Source organism: the organism of the source record quoted next, unplaced genomic scaffold, assembly GCF_019419815.1.
Source record: "Pyrus x bretschneideri cultivar Hongxiangsu unplaced genomic scaffold, Pyrus_bretschneideri_v1 Contig10, whole genome shotgun sequence".
NCBI lineage: Eukaryota > Viridiplantae > Streptophyta > Magnoliopsida > Rosales > Rosaceae > Pyrus > Pyrus x bretschneideri.
Genome location: NW_025999391.1, coordinates 1,943,880 through 1,962,189, shown reverse-complemented (window position 1 = coordinate 1,962,189; position 18,310 = coordinate 1,943,880). Strand labels below are relative to the sequence as shown.

The 18,310-nt window shown below is 35.5% G+C and overlaps 3 protein-coding genes and 1 long non-coding RNA gene across 8 annotated transcripts; 2 read left to right on the top strand and 2 right to left on the bottom strand.

Annotated features, from left to right (window-relative positions):
• The first annotated feature begins 2,654 nt into the window (after nt 1-2,654).
• On the top strand, nt 2,655-6,249 carry LOC103946589 (DDB1- and CUL4-associated factor 8). 4 transcript variants are annotated; one of them, XM_018647313.2, is made up of 6 exons: nt 2,655-2,862; nt 3,436-3,687; nt 3,778-3,921; nt 4,239-4,991; nt 5,607-5,781; nt 5,885-6,134. In XM_018647313.2, exons 1-6 carry the CDS (start codon nt 2,752-2,754, stop codon nt 5,896-5,898), a joined length of 1,449 nt encoding a protein of 482 aa, XP_018502829.2. In that variant the 5' UTR covers nt 2,655-2,751; the 3' UTR covers nt 5,899-6,134. The 4 variants fall into 4 exon arrangements, with proteins under 4 accessions (XP_018502829.2, XP_009355591.2, XP_009355590.2 ...); XM_009357316.3 differs by having other exon boundaries at nt 5,882-6,134; XM_009357315.3 differs by lacking the exon at nt 5,607-5,781 and having other exon boundaries at nt 5,885-6,249.
• Nucleotides 6,250-7,009: 760 nt separating this feature from the next.
• On the bottom strand, nt 7,010-8,223 carry LOC125468763. The gene is made up of 2 exons (XR_007251188.1): nt 7,891-8,223; nt 7,010-7,706 (listed from the first exon to the last, which is right to left on the bottom strand). It is a non-coding gene; the product is annotated as an uncharacterized LOC125468763 (long non-coding RNA).
• A 556-nt stretch (nt 8,224-8,779) lies between these two features.
• LOC103946591 lies at nt 8,780-10,599 on the top strand. Its single transcript, XM_009357317.3, has 4 exons — nt 8,780-8,966; nt 9,150-9,247; nt 9,523-9,777; nt 10,161-10,599. Exons 1-4 carry the CDS (start codon nt 8,846-8,848, stop codon nt 10,335-10,337), a joined length of 651 nt encoding a protein of 216 aa, XP_009355592.2. The 5' UTR covers nt 8,780-8,845; the 3' UTR covers nt 10,338-10,599.
• Nucleotides 10,600-11,308: 709 nt separating this feature from the next.
• Nucleotides 11,309-17,722, bottom strand: LOC103946592 (tetracycline resistance protein, class A). 2 transcript variants are annotated; one of them, XM_009357320.2, is made up of 15 exons: nt 17,543-17,707; nt 15,480-15,591; nt 14,488-14,600; nt 13,961-14,083; nt 13,656-13,867; nt 13,490-13,565; nt 13,326-13,412; nt 13,044-13,124; nt 12,634-12,666; nt 12,475-12,528; nt 12,333-12,374; nt 12,037-12,115; nt 11,853-11,923; nt 11,690-11,769; nt 11,309-11,559 (listed from the first exon to the last, which is right to left on the bottom strand). In XM_009357320.2, coding segments are annotated over exons 1-15 (1,329 nt in total). In that variant the 3' UTR covers nt 11,309-11,558. The 2 variants fall into 2 exon arrangements, with proteins under 2 accessions (XP_009355595.1, XP_009355593.1); XM_009357318.2 differs by having other exon boundaries at nt 11,309-11,769; nt 17,543-17,722.
• Between the last annotated feature and the right edge of the window lie 588 nt (nt 17,723-18,310).

Sequence of the window (18,310 nt, the reverse complement as noted above, 5' to 3'; positions counted from 1 at the left end):
AAACAACTATAGAAACGAAGAACATTTTCTCTAATATTACTTGTATGTTGTGATCCATATAGAATACTTAAATATCTACTATATTTCTTTATCTCACTAAGTAAGTGTGAATTTCAGGCTGACATGCCATATACATTCCACAAGGATAAAAATGATAAACTTGTGATTCACTTAACGATGAAATGGTGTGGATAATACAGCATAACCTCGATAATTTAATACCCAACATACTAATAACGTCAGTCAAATAATTTTTTTGGCCACTCTTGATTTAGAGATAACGTCCTAAATTAATAATTTGCTAAATTTATAAGATAATTCATCATAAAAAATTCATATAGATCTCACGTAATATATGAATTAATAATTTCCTGATACAATAAACAATCTATATTTAGAAAAGATAAATAGATTACGAATTTTACTTAGTTAAACAAATACATCAATTTTTTTTTTGAGAAGGAATACATCAAATTATTCATTCATGAAACGAGAAACTAAAAATAATTTACAATATTTAAGAAAATAAAGAACAAGTTGGTAAATATATACAATTGAAATATGTTTAAATGACATTGTATGAGATTGCAATTGCACTCAAACATGAAAGAATAAAATATAATTTACCCAATTTTTTATTTAATGAATGAATTAATAATTAATTAATTATCAGTTATTTAATATTCACTAAATTAATAGATTTTTCTTGGTGCCAAGGCTATTCATTTATAAAGGTTTAATTGTATAGGAGGACGAGGCGCAAATTAACTTGTAACCAAGAATAATAATAATGATGTCGCTTAAGCAAAAGACAAAATATCAGAATGATGATACTCCGGTCATACCCATGAGGATCCTCTTCGGATCTTCTTTGTGAGGATATCAAAGATCCTTAAATCATGTCCGTTCATTATACATCGTGTAATCAATTTTCGTCAGATACTATTCATATTTAATTTTAAATAAAAGTATTTAAAATGATTTATGACAGCACGATGTATGATGAACAGACACGATTTGAGGATTTCCAGATCCTCACAATGAAGATCTGGAGAGGATCCTCATTCCATTTGTGCCTCCTCCATAAGATATATCACATAGGGATGACAATGGTTGGTTTGGAGACGGAAATGACATATCCATCTCATAACTTGAAAATTAATCATATTCATAGCTGCAAATTAACCATCGTGGATTATCCATACCATACCCACCAGGTAACAGATTCTCTATCAGCTAACGGTTATATCCATCTTCGTCAATAGAAAAACATTATTTGTTCAACTTATGCATTATAATTTAATAGATACTAATCCCGTCATCAAATATCCACATCCAAACAACCAAAAACATAACAATATTTTATGGAAGTGTTCATGGTAAAAAAATTATCAAATAATTTCAATACTTGTGAATATACATATATGTATGCGTGTGTGTGTGTATATATATATATTATTTGGGATGGATTCAGGGATGAATACAGATTGAGAACCTGTATAACCATATTCAAAACTGTAACCGAATCATATTCACGGTTTTTCCCCATAACCAAAAAATAATTAAGTTTTCATTCCCAAATCCAACCTATTCGGACAATTATCCATAGTTATAGGATTTAACAGGTTGAATTGTCATCCCTAATATCACATAATCAATTAAATAACAACTGAAAATAAACTCAAATTATGAGCGTGATAAAGAAAGACATTAAGGATTGACGAGTAAATGTAGCGCTTCGAATTAAATGAAATTCATACATAGGATACATCAAATAATCAATGTAATAACAACTAAAAATAAACTCTAGTTCATAAGTGAACTAGTCCAATAGATAACTAAATTAACAATAAAGGGTCACAGATCCTACTATCAAGTGCCCTTTGTACAATTAGGGGTGAGATTTTTTGTCAAATTATCGTATAAACCGAATTACCAACTATATTATATTAAATTTGTGAAAAAATTTGTACCAACTAATAATGGTAAAGTATTCGTATCAAACTATACATAAGGGTATACAAAAGATAAAATCCATTACCGGTGGTACCGAATATATAAAAGAAGCTTTTAGGTAAAAAGATACACATTCTCTTTAAAAATAGAGATTAGTTGTGAGGTTCACACTATATCGAACTTTAATAATTTGAACCGTCTATTTTTCAAGTTACACCTCATAAATCATCATTGCAAAATATTAGCTAAATCGGAAATATTTAAGACATCTAATTGGGTTAAAAAAAAGTAACGAATACTTTGTTATACAAGAAATAATGAAATGTTATCTTGATAATTAAATAGGCAAATAGTTTCAGATTGAATTGAATTTTTGTAAGAATAATCTATAAATCGAAACTTACAATAATTGAAGTTTGACGTGGAGTGAGATCCACATATAATTCCAATTTAAAAAAATAAAAATCCTTTTGAATAAAGGGCATGATATATATATATATATATATATATATATATAAATTATTATTATTGTGTATTTTACTTTTTACTAGTCTAGCATCTCAATCTTTCTCAGCGTCTCTTTGTTTCCAGTTTCCCCTACCCTCATATTTTTCTCGCGACTTCGTCTCTCATCTTGGCGGTGAGTTCATCTCTTCCGGTGACTCTCTCTCCTCAGGCCATCTCATCTTCTCCTTCATCAATCGCGACTCGCTCCGATTCCACCGAGTCATCATCTACCGATCATCGATCAATTCGATCAGAGTGATTTGATTGCTGCTGCTGCGAGTTCCGACGATGAACACGAGGCATCGAACAAGTATCGACAAGGCTGTCGTCAATGTTTGGCAGCGGGAGGTCGGCCAGCTCTCCGCCAGAAATTTCAAGCAGCGCCTCGCCGGCTCTGAGGTATCTCATCCTCTGGATAATCTTGTCCCGCCATTTTTTTTATTATCATTATCATTATCGGATTTACAGTGGAAGTAATTCGATCTATTTCTGACAAGGGAAAAGAAGTGATATAGATTCACTCCTCAAAATCAGAAGAAGCTTTTCGTCTCCTTGCTAGTGGAAGTTTGAACATTTTTTGAACAAAAAGAACAATCTCTATGGCTTCTGATATTTAACTTATTCTTTTCTTTTGGGTTTAGTGATTTCTGATATGGGAGTTGAAATGATAGGCTAATTCATGCATTGGGTTTTTGGATTATGTGTGTTTTGCTTTTATGGATAAAATTAAGACCATATTTGTGTGATGCTAGATTAAAGTTGGATTTTTATTCTTTCTTGCTATGTTATATTGAGGAACTCACTGATAGTAGCGAAATTCGATGTGTTATGGCTGTGAAATTTGTATTGAAGGTAGTGGATATGAGTTCTTGCTCTAATCTCTTCAGGAGAATTTGAGTGTGGTGTGTCATGCATGGAGTTGAAGAGGCTCATATCAGTTTTGTACTGAAGGTTGTGGATATCATTTTTCAGGATCTCGTGCTCCGATTGGAAATCTATCGGAAGCTAGAGAAGCATAAAGGATGTGTGAACACTGTAAGCTTCAATGCCGATGGTGATATTCTGGTTTCGGGCTCTGATGACAGGCGGGTTATCCTATGGAATTGGGAAACTGGGAAAGCTCAGCTTTCTTTCCATTCAGGTCATAATAATAATATATTCCAAGCAAAGATCATGCCTTATACCGATGATCGCACAATTGTTACTTGTGCTGCTGATGGGCAGGTACTTTGTTTATTTAAAGCAGTGTCATCATGCCATGGAACATCCAAGTTTCATTAAAATAATCCTAGTATGTGTATTTGATGTATATAGGTGAGACGTTCTCAAATTCTAGAGCGGGGACAAGTGAATACTTCATTGTTGGGCAGACATATGGGCCGCGCTCATAAGTTGGCCGTTGAGCCTGGGAGTCCTCATATTTTTTACACCTGTGGTGAAGATGGATTGGTGCAACATGTGAGTAATAATTTCCTTTGCTAGTCGTAAACACTAATATGGAATCTTTTAATTTGCGATATTATGTGTTCCTGAAAATTGGTAAACTGTACTCAAGAGGATGAGGTCCGTTTCTAGCATTTTGTTGACTTCAAAACTTTCAAAATTTAATGGCTCATTGAGTCTTTCTAGATGAGAATGAGCAAATTTATGTGGTAATCTCTTACAATTCTTAATGATGGTGGTGATGTTGGTAGTGCTTTTGTTTTAAATGTTTGGCTTTTTTTTCCTTGTTCTGTTGTGCTATACAACCATGTGACTTGGGTTTTACTTTACAGTTTGATCTGAGGACTGATGCTGCCACAGAACTTTTCACGTGCAAACCTCTTGATAATAGGAGGAGTTACATGCCAGCCATCCATCTAAATGCAATTGCAATTGACCCAAGAAACCCAAATTTCTTTGCAGTGGCAGGTGCTGATGAATGTGCACGACTTTTTGATATCCGTAAGTATAACTGGGATGGGTCATCTGATGTTGGCCAACCCACAGATTTCTTTTGCCCACCACACTTGATTGATGATGCACAAGTGGGAATTACAGGATTGGCCTTCTCAGAACAGAGCGAACTTCTTGTCTCATATAATGATGAGTTCATATATCTTTTTACTCGAGATATGGGATTGGGACCTAATCCAATTCCATCCTCTCCAGTTTCTATGGGAAGTGATGCAAGTGAAACGAGTGGTGATCATCAGTGTGAAAAGTCTCCATCAACTATGGATGTTGATAAAAGATTTGGTCCTCAAGATTACAAGGGTCATATGAACCGTGAGACAGTAAAAGGTGTGAACTTCTTTGGGCCTAATTGTGAGTATGTTGTGAGCGGGTCTGATTGTGGGCGGATATTCATATGGAAGAAAAAGGGTGGGGAGCTGATTCGTGTTATGGAAGCAGATAAGCATGTGGTAAATTGCATCGAGTCTCATCCTCACACCACAGTTCTTGCAAGTAGTGGAATTGAAAATGACATAAAGATGTGGACTCCCAAGGCCAATGAGAGAGCTATTCTGCCTCAGAAAATCGAGCAGGTATGCTTTGTTATTCTAAACTATTTCGTTTACTTTAAAATCTCTTTTTAAGGTTTAGATTTTGCTTCATGGACCAACTTGCATGACCTATGAAAAGTAAATTTTTCTCATCCTTCTTTTATATGGTGCTTGCATCACCTGTTCTTTTGAGTCTCGGATGATGATGTTGATGGCATTGAAATTAACATTTCTCTTCAAGGGAAAGTGGAAAATGGGATGGGAGTGGGAGGCTCAGGACATGGCATTTTCATTTATTCCAAAAAAATTAGTTGTTTGTTACTTGCGGTAATTTTTATTTTGTGTTTGCTCAAAAGACCATAATTTGCATTTTCAACATTTAGGCATTTATTGTTTAATACATGCTTTGGAGAGAACTCTTCTTTCTAAACCTCAATATCGCTTAGAGATTCAGGTGGGGTCTATAAAGCTGATTTGGTGCAGCTTCACGTGGTTGCTGACCCTACTAGGTAGTCCTAGAAACGCCTGTATGTATGCCAATGTTGGTACTATGATGTTAATAAACAATTAGATACAGACTAGGGCTATATTACCGATGCTAGAACCTATATGGGCAGCAGAGGAACTGATTTCTCTGCTGTTACTTGTGTGGTAAAGGTCGTGATACCTGGCCGAATAATGTGGTATGCTAGTGAGGAGGAGGAGGAGGAGGATGAGGATGATGATGAATATTTTTCAGAAGACAATATTTTTGATGATGATGATTACGACTACGATGACGATGATGATGATGGCGACGAAGATGACGATGATGATTTAGATGACCATGCAGGTGGCATCGATTGAATGTCATGTTGATGATACAACGCTAGAAGTTTTCTTGATGGTTATCATGATGCTAATGATGTTCGTAATTTTATAATTGTGTCCAGAAGAAACCGAAGGCTAGGGGCTGGATGTACCGCTTATCATCCCCCCAGGATTTGATGATGCAACTATTTTCACTGCAAAGGCAGAGTGAAAGCCCAGATCGCACGGGGGAGAACTCATCTTCCGGTCGGGACCTTCTAGAGCTAATACTTTCATTTGAGCCAAACAATGATGATTCTTCAGGCGATGAAGGAGACGCGGCAAGCCTGGATGATGTGTTTAGTTGAGTCATGAGTGGCAATGAAGCCTATGAATTGTTGATAGTAATTGTACATAATTAGGTTCTAAGTTATACTCTTTGGATAATTATCATGTGTACTGGATCTTTATATTTCATGTTATTTCTTTATTCATAAGTGGTTTTCTAATATTTTCTATTTGTGCATGAGTTTTGAGATTATGTATTTGTTTTCTGTATTAATCTAGCGTTCCTTGAGTGTCTCACTTTACCAATAAGGAAACTTATCGTTTTCAATTCTCTTTACAATGGTAGGATTAGAAGAGAGAATGTCCTATCTCATTTTAGTCTTAAAGATTTTAGCAGGTGAATTATATCAGTGAGTTCTTTGGACACCCTTATTGCATTTAAGACATTAAGAAGTTGAAGAAAATAAGAAAATGAGAGGGAGGACCAAGCGGTGCACTGGTAACCGTCATCCCATTCTTCTGCTTCTCTCTCTAGATAGGAAGCTTTTTAATGGAAGGGATGTCGATTTTTAATAAAAAGAGAATTATTTGCGGGGTTCACATCACATCGAAATTTAACGATTCGAACTATCTATTTTTCAAGTTGCTCCTTGTAAAATATTAGCCAAATCGGAAATATTTGATGCATTTAATTGAGTTTAAAGAAATTGACGAACACTTTGTTTGCTAAGAAATATAGAAATTTCATCGTGATAATTAAATAGGCAAATGATTTTGGATTGAGTTGAATTTTTGTAAAGATGATCTATGAATCGAGACTTACAAAATAGACCGTTTGGATCGTTGAAGTTCGATGTAGAGTGAATCTCACAACTAATCTATATTTTTTGAAAAAAAATTGAGATCCCTTATCTTAAAAGGCCTGTATACGTACGTGCGTGTGTGTATAAATGCAGTGTACCATTGTCCATAAAGCCCAAGTCTCATTCTTCACCTGCAAGTTATGCACATTGAATCCCACGGTTAGAATATAATCCAGGTGGTTAAACTAGTATAATTCTAGTACATACATTCTCTGCAGACCGCAGCCTAGACCTGTATGTCTGCTACACAAAACACAACGACGATATTCTAGTCAGTCACAGGATCTTCATGAACTCGGGTCCCCATATGAACAAATATTGCGCTGAGTGATTTGATCGTGATGTTGCAACTGAAAACTGTATCAACGCCATAGGTACAATGTAAGCTCCAAGCATTTTAAATGAGTAGTAGAACGTGGACAAGGATCTGCTTTCTTCAGATGTCTTATTTTCAGCCTGTTGTTCTATTTCATGGTTCACTTGGACCGAAATTATTGGAACTTTGGAAGCTAAACTCTGCATATACCTACACAAACTTGAAATCCCATCTAGGCTGATAGGTCTCGTGTATTGGAGAGTTTGGAGATGAGCGAGAATAGCAGTCGGAGCCAGCTCCATTTGTGAGGTAGAGGTTTGCATAAGTAACATCACCAATCGATAGAACGCGATCAGGATTGTTACTTATCAAGTGATTTATTGTGGTAGTTGGGCTATTCTCTCCTGGTAGCTCCGAGGACCAGAAACTGGCATGGTCCGTCCTGAAAATGGTGGATTTCACTCGTTGCAGGTATAGAAATAAAATGTGGTCGGCTCAACCCTACATCGAAACAGAAATTAAATCAACTTATCAGAAGATTCGCATTTCCATCACAACTTATGCTGGGGAAGTTAAAAGCTTATTCATTTCAGTCAACCCCAACTTTGTAATTCTTCGTGCTCTGAAGTTTAAAAAGTTAAAAGTTGATACTTTGAAGCAAAGGAAGAAGCGAACAAAATCAAACCTGTGAGACGAACACGGTGTAATTTTGGAGGCCTTCAAAAGGGTAGGGCTGACTGTAAAACATTCATATCTTGGTGGATATGAACAACGCTTTGCACACTTTTGGTTTGGGGTCCAATCCAATGGCTTTATGTTGTCTCCAGTCTGATACTCCCTTAAAACAACAATCCATGAAAAATCAAGCCCAATTGGGCAGACCCAAAATATGAAAGATCCCAATTCTCAATTGCCAAAAAGCTTAAATCTTTAACTAAAAAACCCGGGCTTGTATGGGACTGCCTGTACAAGAAGTACTTTTTCTCATAAGCAGTTTCATTAGAAGCACAACTCAGAAAGTGCTTCAATCATCCAAAAACATTTCAAGTTTTTATATCAAACGTTATGGGAAGCAGTGACAATGTAATTCTAAAGGAAATATCAATTTATGTTATTAGTTTAGATACTATCGTTTGTTAAAAAAAAAAAATAATAACAATAAAAAAAAAAATCAATGTATGTTTTGTATCAAAACATACATTGATATTTCCTAGTTATGCACTAACCACTGTTGCCCCATTCTTAGGGCCGGTTGCCCTTCCTTTACATCTAGGTCTTGTGTTCGACTTTCCTCTTCTCTAATATCATTTGTATCAATAAAAAAATTTGAGTAAGACGCTTGTACCTTAAGTATTTCAATGAACTCAGCATCGGAGATCGGATATATGAAACGTCAAATGACCTAAATAAGGCAAAATGAGCCGGTTAGGCCTCCAATTCTGACAGAGAACCGGACCTACCCGACCCAAACAGATCCAGTCCAGGAAGAGCTAACTGATGCTAAATCCTCCCGTCCACGTAACTCCCGCGATATTTTTCAACGACGAGTTTTATCAACCCCGACTCGACTCACCGAGCCCTCTTCGATCTTCATCGTCTTCGTCTGAGATTCTGGAATCAGCTGCTTTCTGCAGATTCCCATGGAAGCCCTGATTAGCTCGTCTTCTCCTACAATCACGTCGTCCGCTTCTTCCTTCTCCGTTTTCTCTCCCCGAAAGTCCCTCCCTTCACGGCCCTTTCAGCTTCCGCTCGCCTCCAAAGGTAAAATCTTCGTTCTATTTCCCTCTTATGCTTCGCTTGGTTGCCAATTGATCGATGAAATTTCCAAAATTTTCAAGTTTTATGAGAGCGGTTCGAGATTCCGAGTTTCCTTGGATTTTTTCCGGCAACCAAACGCGGCAATTTGTTATTTTATCTGATTGGAATGGAAATTTTCGGTTTCAGGAAACGAGAATGAATCAAATCCGAAGTCGGATTCCAAAGAAATCAATCGCCTTCCGATTCTCAGTAATCGCCACCTCTCCCTCTCACCACTCTCCAAGGTACTATATATATATATATATGTATATTCACAAGCTTTTACTTTTGAAACTTTTCTTTTGGATAAATTGGTGGAGGAAAGCAGGGAAAGATCAGAAACCAAATTCATGTCAGATGTTTGACATTACAAAATGTATGTGCTTTTGTTGCAAAATTATGCATTTAATAATAAATTAACTTGTCTGAGTGATTGAGGTGATGGAATTTTGTTGTGTAAAAGCTTTGATTGTGCATTTTGTGTTGAATGAAAATTGATTCGTCGAAAACCTGATGTTAGGACGCAGCAATGGGACTGGTGATGGGTGCGGCGACAGGAAGAGGGTGGACTACGGGTTCTGGAATGGAAGGCCCTCCTGCCCCTGCTGGGGTTCAGACACAAAGCACAGAGAATGTCTCCACTTTTCCCTGGTCTCTCTTCACCAAATCGCCTCGCCGGAGGATGCTTGTAGCTTTCACTTGTAACATTTGTGGGCAAAGGACAACGCGGGCAATTAACCCCCATGCTTACACTGATGGCACCGTCTTTGTGCAGGTAGTAACTTAGGCTTTAATCATGGTGCTGCAGATTGAGTGATTATTTTCTAAGTCCTTATTTTTGTGTATTTAATATGATTCAAATGGGGAAAAGTTAGGCAGGCAAAGGTGAAAAACAAAAAAAAAAAGAAGATTTGGTTTAGAACTTTTAACAATGCAATTCAGGGGAGGTGAGTATCAAATTTGGGGTAGACGTATATAATACGTTACTGAACATCTTTTGCCTGTGACTTTGGACAAGTAATTCTGGAATTTTTAATAATAAATTATATTGCAGTTGAATTAAGCGTTTAATCAAGTATTATGAATGTACTGCACTAAAGGAAAAGATATGGTTGATAAGAAGCTAACGGTTATGCTTGTTTTCTTCTGGTTCTGCAGTGTTGTGGATGCAATGCATTTCATAAGCTTGTGGATCATTTGAACCTGTTTCATGAGATGAAGTGCTATGTGAGTCCAGGTTTTAATTACAAAGGTAACGGGTGGGAAGCTGTTAACTTCAAATATCTGGAGATGGATGATGATAAAGGTAATGATGACATATTTCCCATCCAATGAGGTGGATCGACCGCTTCAGGAGTATGTATATTCTAGGCTAATGTGTTGGAACCTTTGCTTAGTCTTCACATGTATATGTCACTGTCTGGGTCTCTCCTTGATGTCACATTTCTAAATTCAGCATTGTATTCTCTAGATTATTTACGGCTTATTAGGAGATGTTTGAACGGCAGAAACGCTTATTAAGATGATTCTTATTTGGAGCTTATGTATAGTATAGTCTAACAATGTGCAAATCTGAATGCAATGCCTGAATTTTCAACGACTCTTCTTAACCTGTGGAATGATTTATCCTAATTTAGTATACTGTTGTGTGATTGTCTGCTGCAAATTGTTGTGCTATATATTTAAACGTGAGCAATTCGTTGTGGGTGCTGTCTTTAACTTAAGGTGTTTTTATTTTCTATTTTTATTGCATGATTTCGTTGCCTTTTATTTGAATGATTCCATTCCGACATCCACTTCTTCGAAAGAACAAACTTTTTCTTGGTTGAGATCTCCCATCCTCTTTAACTGAGCAGGCTTTTCTTCTCTCTTTGCTTTTTTTTTCCATCACCGTCTTGACCAACTTTGCTAGACGATGTCACTCAATGGTTGCACGATCAATCCTTCGCGCAACCTCAACACCCAGACCCACTTCAGTTTCCTGCATTTAGGAGTTGAATCACGGCCCTCCAGCATCGGCGTAAAGGCCACCCAATGATCTATATCACTGACTGAATCCTTTACCGCACAGAGTTCCATCCACGGTTGATAGAAATTCGTTTTATAGAGGCCAATGTATTATACACTGCCAAAAGAGCTTCGCCAGCTATAATGTTTCTTTGTTTGTATACTTGCCTTCGGAAATCAGATTAGTTCGAGTTTTCTGGTTGCAGATAAATTAGTCTTCCTCTTGGTTATATAATCCTCTATGTTCCTGTTTTCTCTTGCACAGAGATCACTTACTGAATTTGCCTTCTTAGAAATAATTTATCTGATAAAATCCCAACTTATATATAATAATTTTTGTAACATTATAATTACAAAAACACTAAAGAAAGAAGTATACAAGAACACCAGGTTACAAACTGTTTTTTACTGAATTTAACCATATATGTCTGCGTCATCTCATTTACCGTGAAAATGCCACACCGTTCTGTCAAGGCCGGCGCTGCGGGTTCCGGCCGCCCATTATCTTTGAGATTTTGGTAGGCATGAGCTTTATCTTGTTCTTAGGTTTCTTGTATGAATTAAAGGGCTCCATAAGATAAAACTTTTTTTAAGATAAAACTTTTTTTTTTTTTTTCCTCTCTCTCTGTTGAGAAAAGGTATTGGTGTAAGTAAGAAATATGTATAATTTGAATTCTTACTAGGGAGATTCCACGCAGACGTTGGTGATGGTTTGTTTAGGAGAAGCCTTTATCATTAGGCTCTGAACGAAGCCAATCAGCTGCACAAATAAATAAATAAATAAATATGAAATGAAAAATGAAATTATACATGTCAAGAAAATCCATCGGAAATTATACGTACCGGTGCCAGGCCAATGCACATAATACTGAAGCCAGGGAAATTAAATGGAGCTTCTTCAGACAGGAATAAAGCTGGATATATATGTATTTTTGATAGGACAAATTGGTCAAATTTTGGATTACAGGATTTATCTACCCAAAAATCACAAATAAAAATAATAATAAATGATAAATTCCACAAATACCTGTTAGAGGACTAAAAAGTAATGGAGAAACAATGTTGGCAAAGGAGCTTATGCCTAAAATGCATCCTTGAGCCCTTCCCTGAACATGAGTTTTGCTTTTTTAAATAAGTCGATTTAAACATATATGAACATGAGCAAAGAAAAAAAAAACCATTTTTTTGGAACGTTTTTCAGAAGCACTTTTAAGTGCTTTTTTCTTCTTCAGGGTTTTAATAAAAATTCCAACGTAATGAGCTTATGAGGAGAAGTGCTTCGTACATGCCCTAAAAGTCGACTAAAGTTCTTAGTAAAATTACCTGATCATGGGGTCCAACTTGTTTTGATGCAATGCTGCGTATCTGTGAAAGTAAATGATTTTCACCGTCAACTAGTCATAGTTCTTCAACCAGCGAAGATGGGGAAAATAGTTTTTACCAAAGATTAAAGCAAAAAACATACGCTTGGCTGCACTAAATATCCGAAAACATTAAACAGAGTCGCAGCATAAGGAACCTGCAACATTTGAACATCTCTTTCAACGACTTTATAAAACAGAGGAAACGCAAATATGTGAAGAAACATGAAGGAAGTTTGCAAATTCAGCAATGGAAGATTTACCCAAACTGCCCATGAAATGCTGTTAAGAAACATCTGCACAAGGCCAGATCTAAGAGTCAGAAATGTTTTGAATCAGTATATATATAGTGAGAGCTATGCTATAGGCCGTCTGTCGTCCACGTGCGCATGTGTGATTTTTTATTGTAGATCACTATGGAATCATGCTTGACCTTAAATCACACATGCACATGGCAATTTCTAACCATAGATCACTATGGGATCCACATTCGATCTATGCTCATAAGTCACATGTGCAAACATGCATGGACGACTGACTTTAGCAATTTTGGGATAGAAGGGTTTATCATTTTTATCACCCTATGTTACGATCTCAAAATCATTAGTTAACACTTCACAATGACACATTTAATTATAGGATCGTAAGGAAGAATTGGAGCAAAGGCACATACACTCATACTGCCCATTATGAGCCCAATTGTAAGCAGCTTTTCCTCTCCTATAGCAGTTGCAAACATAGGCATGAAAAGCAACTGCAGAATTCACAAACAGAAAATTAAGGAGTCTATATATAAGAAGTATATAAAAATGTATGTATATTATACAATATATGTGTATAAATATGTGTAGGTGTGTGTGTATATATATATATTATATGTATATATATGTGTATGTGTGTGTGTATATATATATTATATGTATAATGTAGCAGCAGAAGGTTAGGTATTGCTAGCCTGTGATGTGGCCCCTGATATCGAAAAAATCAGCATTAGATCAGCAAACTGATTCTTGTTGAAGTGGAAACGAGCCTTTAAGAAATACTGCACGGTAAAAATTTGGATTTTGAGCAACTAAAAAGACTAAGAAAGTTCGAAATTAGGGTAAATGAAAATTGTACCAATAATGAAGCTTGCATGCCACCGTCTGCCAGGCTCTGAAAGAAGGAAACAACTGTTGCTTGTGACAGAATCTTACTGCAACGCACAGGGTTTTACAAGTTATAGCTTCGTAAGATACGGGGTTTTATTACGATGATTTTTGACACAAATTTACAAAACTCTTACCTACTCCTCAGTAGGGAAATCAACTCTCCTGGAGATGGAATTTTCTTAAATACTTGTATCGTCTTCGGTGAGTGGACATCACCTTCATCAGCAACTTCTGATACTCCTCCTTTCAAGATAGGCTGCCTCAAAGAACTATCGCCGCCCGGCAAGCTCTCCTTGAGAAAAATTCTCATGTAGACAGTTGACAGTATTGATGCAAAGGCAGCAACCTAAACCATACATAAACAAGGATTATTAATTAGAATTATCACGAAGATTAATTGGTATAGTAGGACTTATTGGTAGAGGTTGGGAATGGAAACCTGAAATATTGACGCGGTGGTGAGGAAACGAGCTGCTAAGGTTCCACATACAATTGCTGCTGAAGTAATACCAGCAAGAATTGCAAATGCAGATATTCGTTCTCTCTCTGAAACATTGTCGGCCTGGAATTAAGAAAGCAATTTTATATGTCATTTTAGCAACGAGAGATCAAATTAATGCCCCTCGTCAAATTATGTCATGGCTCATAACTAATGAAAAACAATGTGCAATAACTTGCTTAATCATACATCATATCATGGATTTGTTTGCTTTACGCAACTAATTGACTTTCAAAAAACTTAACATGTCAAGAAATGAGACAACAATGTATATCAAACTGATATCATTCTTTTAGTACATTTTAATTTTGCACGTTAAACCAGAATTATAATAGTATGTTAAACAAGCGCTAGATTCTCAAATATGAAGTTGCTCAATTAATTAAGGCCAACATATTACACTCAAGTAATCAATTGCTTGAATAGTAATATAACACAAGTTTTAGGGAATGCATATTTATGCTTACCACATAAGCAAGAGCGAGGCAGTTGATGCTGGTTTCGCCTACCAAGGCGGTAACTGTCCTCAGCACATAGTAGGCATAAAAGAAGCTTGTCTCCCTGCTACACGCCATTATCACTACCAAAAAAGAAGATCCAGAAAGGGCATATAATTAACCCCAGAATTAATGCCATCTGCTGAAATACAAAAAATAAAATTTACGTAGAGCATCGCTGCCCACCAACAAGTGGACAGTGAGATTGAGTGTTTGACCAGCATAACCATTACCCGACAATAAAGACAAAAGTCTAGCCAAAACAAATATCTACTAGATTCTTAACTTTAATAGTGTTATTTACACATTTATTTTTTACGTAATTATTGTTAATTTTTATCTTTTAATCTTCTTTAATGCATTTGAATTGATAGTTAAAATTAAATAAGAATGTATGAAACATAAAAAGTGTGGTATGGATAACATCACTCTTCTTAAGATGTCAAAAATATTTTGAGACTGTTTTAAAATTGTCACATCATGCTTGTATTAATTTATTAATATTAGACATTAAAGTACACATTTTTAATATGTGAATTCAAACTGAGTAGGAATTATTAATATAGTGAAGAGGTGGAAGATTCTTAGCTCAAATAACATTGGTACCACAGTTAAAGTATGGAGAGTTTTAACGAAACATTCATGGTACTGTTTACTTTAACGAAAAATCATATTTTTACTTTTAAAAAATCACTCATGGTACTATTCATTTACAACACATTTCCTGGTACTGTTCACTTTAATGAAAAACCATATTTTTACTTCTAAAAATTCACTTATGGTACTATTCATTTACAACACATTTTTGTCATTTTGATTAAAACTCAAAGTTTTCAAGTTATTTTCGTTAATTTTCCTTAAAGGCCAGCACTAACGAAACATAGTTATCATCAAGCAAAAGAGAAAGGAAGAAAATCAAAGAAACTATACACATAAAAATTACTGATGAGTGGAATACAAACCTAGTGGAATAATGGATAATGTCATTGGGATCGTGAGAAGCGACTTCCTCCCGTACACATCCGACAGATTCCCAATTACTGGAGTCATCACCACCGTTCCCACTCCTATGATCTGCATCCAACACGCACACACGCGTATGCCCATTAGTTTACACCAAATATCTTCACACAGTCCTTAATTCGACTATGTCTAATTAATCTTTTGTGTTGCGATACAGTGTATTTGAACTATTAATTAAGTTCACTTTTGTCTAAACGTTGCGTTGAATCTTGTAATTGATAGTCCGATTAACATTAACTTTGTTTGCCAAAATACTGGGTTAGAAATCTTGAGTTTGAGTCTAATAAGGGGGAGTTCAATCGTTTAATTTAATAAGTCTCACACAACTATTAGAAACGCACGCAACAAAAACATTGTTATCGAAATCAAACTCATACAGCTTGATTTGTTTATATAAGAATCAAAATCATATAAACCGATGTACTGCTAAACGACTTAAGAGGACATAACTCCCACGCAATACTGTGATCTATAAGTGTTATCATTGCTTTACTCCTCATTTCAAGATGGGGGATTACCTTAATTGACCATACACACACACACACACACACACACACACACACATATATATATATAAAGGGGTATGATATTCACACCTTTTTTTACTTACCATACACACACACACACACACACATATATATATATAAAGGGGTATGATATTCACACCTTTTTTTACTTCTCATACATCCTTTTAATTTTCGGTCATTGGATCAGATGAATTGAAGAAGATCAAGAGACAGAAATTAACAAGAGATATATGTGAAGTAAAAAAAGGTGTGTGGATAACACATCTCATATATGAACACATAGGCTCTAAGTAGTACACACAAAAATTAGAAATTGCAGCATTATTAGGACCGCGACGGAGATTTGTTTGGTTGCCAGCAAAGTGCTGACGACGCTTCGTTTGTTTGTATCTAATTAAATAGCATGTATCTTTCAAAAAAAAAAAAAAAAAAAAAAAAGAAAAGCATGTAATATTTAAAGTAATTCATGAGCTCAAATGGTTAAATGTACTAACGATTACATAACTGAAACGTATGGACATGGACAGCCGGTTTGGTAGGTATGAAGTTTAGTTGGGAAGATGTATTTAGAGTTTGCAAGCTTCAGTTCACGTACACACGTTTAGACTAATATTAGAGGCACGCATCTAATTACTTATCCAGTTGAGATAAAAATCTAGCTATGCATTAAATCAACAAAATTATTTTGTTGAAATAATAAAAATACAGGTAAAAGTAATAAGGGTAACTTATTACTCTTTTCCTAAACAAGGTAAGGTTGAAAAAAAAATCCATTGAACCCTACCAAAAGTTTGATGTTTTCTCTTATGTTACTTTTTTTTCTTCTTCTTATTAATGTGCTTAGTTACTTTAACCATCTAACATATAAAATTGTGCTTAATGAAATTGATTCCACTTATTTTTTAAGATAGTGCTATCCATATACCTTTTTAACCTTTCACACACACACTTTTTAATTGTCGGCTGTCCAATCGAATGAATTAAAAATAATAAAATGATAGAAATTAACAGTGTTGGAGGTTAAAAAAAAGTGTGAATAGCACTACCTATTTTTTAATGAATAATTTTTATAAAATGGATTTGCAACGTCCAACCCATAAAATTAACTAAGAAATTTTATGATATCATCGGTGGATTAAACTAAATATCATGACCATACATGACCAGGCATGAGAGAGAGCATAGAAAATTTTCGAGTATATTGATAAATACAAACGCTAAAATCAAAATCAAAATCAAAACTTTTTATATATGGCTCCTCTTCGATGTCATCGGTGGAATTAATAAATTGAAAGAGGGATTTAATCAATTGAAAGAGGGATCAACTAAGGGAGATGAAAGTAGAAATTAATATATATCCATGATGCATATGTATGAAGAATTAGCATATATTATACATAAAAAGGAAACCATAAGGCAACGAGAAATTAATTAACATATATATTATATATAATTATATATATGCATTTACATACCGCTTGTTGAAAACCAGAGAGGTAAATGGCAAGGGAGCACTCATCTCGACCAGGGCAAAGAGCCAGCATGGTGATATCAGTTATGGCTGGAACCACCACGAAGCTTGCAAACCCATGAAAAAACACGGTCACAAACAGATGCCACAATCCTCGAATGCCCTCCATCTCTCTCTCTCTCTCTCTCGAAACTACCACTTCACTGATGATCCCAAATACAGTAAACGTAAGCTTAAAAGCGAAAAAGCAGTGTGGCTCTCTCTCTTGTTTCTTAACGGTGATGAAGATTGAACAGTGAACACGCTAATTGTGCTTTGCTTTTAAGCATACGCTTGTGTTTTTGCCTTTTACTTTGGCTTTGTTTTTTTACCGTGAGTGGGCAGCCACAGAGAGAGAGAGAGAGATGGGAGGTCCCCATATATAAGGAGATGGGAGGTCCCCATACATGCACTTGGATTATCTGCCGTTTCCATTCCATGCTCTTCCCATTCTCTTCTATATTTTGTAATCATGGTTAAACTATGTTAATATTTTATATTAATTTTTTTTTAGAAATAATAAGATAAAAGTAATATAAATATAAAATGTTGATGTGGCTTAATCGTGATCACAGAAATAGAAGGACATGGAATAAGGAGGGCAGACAATCAAAGTCCTCCATGTATAAGGTTGTGGGGACCTTATTTTAACCGACCAATCACCAAATCAAAAAATACAACCAAACAAGTCAATGACAAAGAAAACTGAAACGAATTAAAGAGTAGTTAGGGC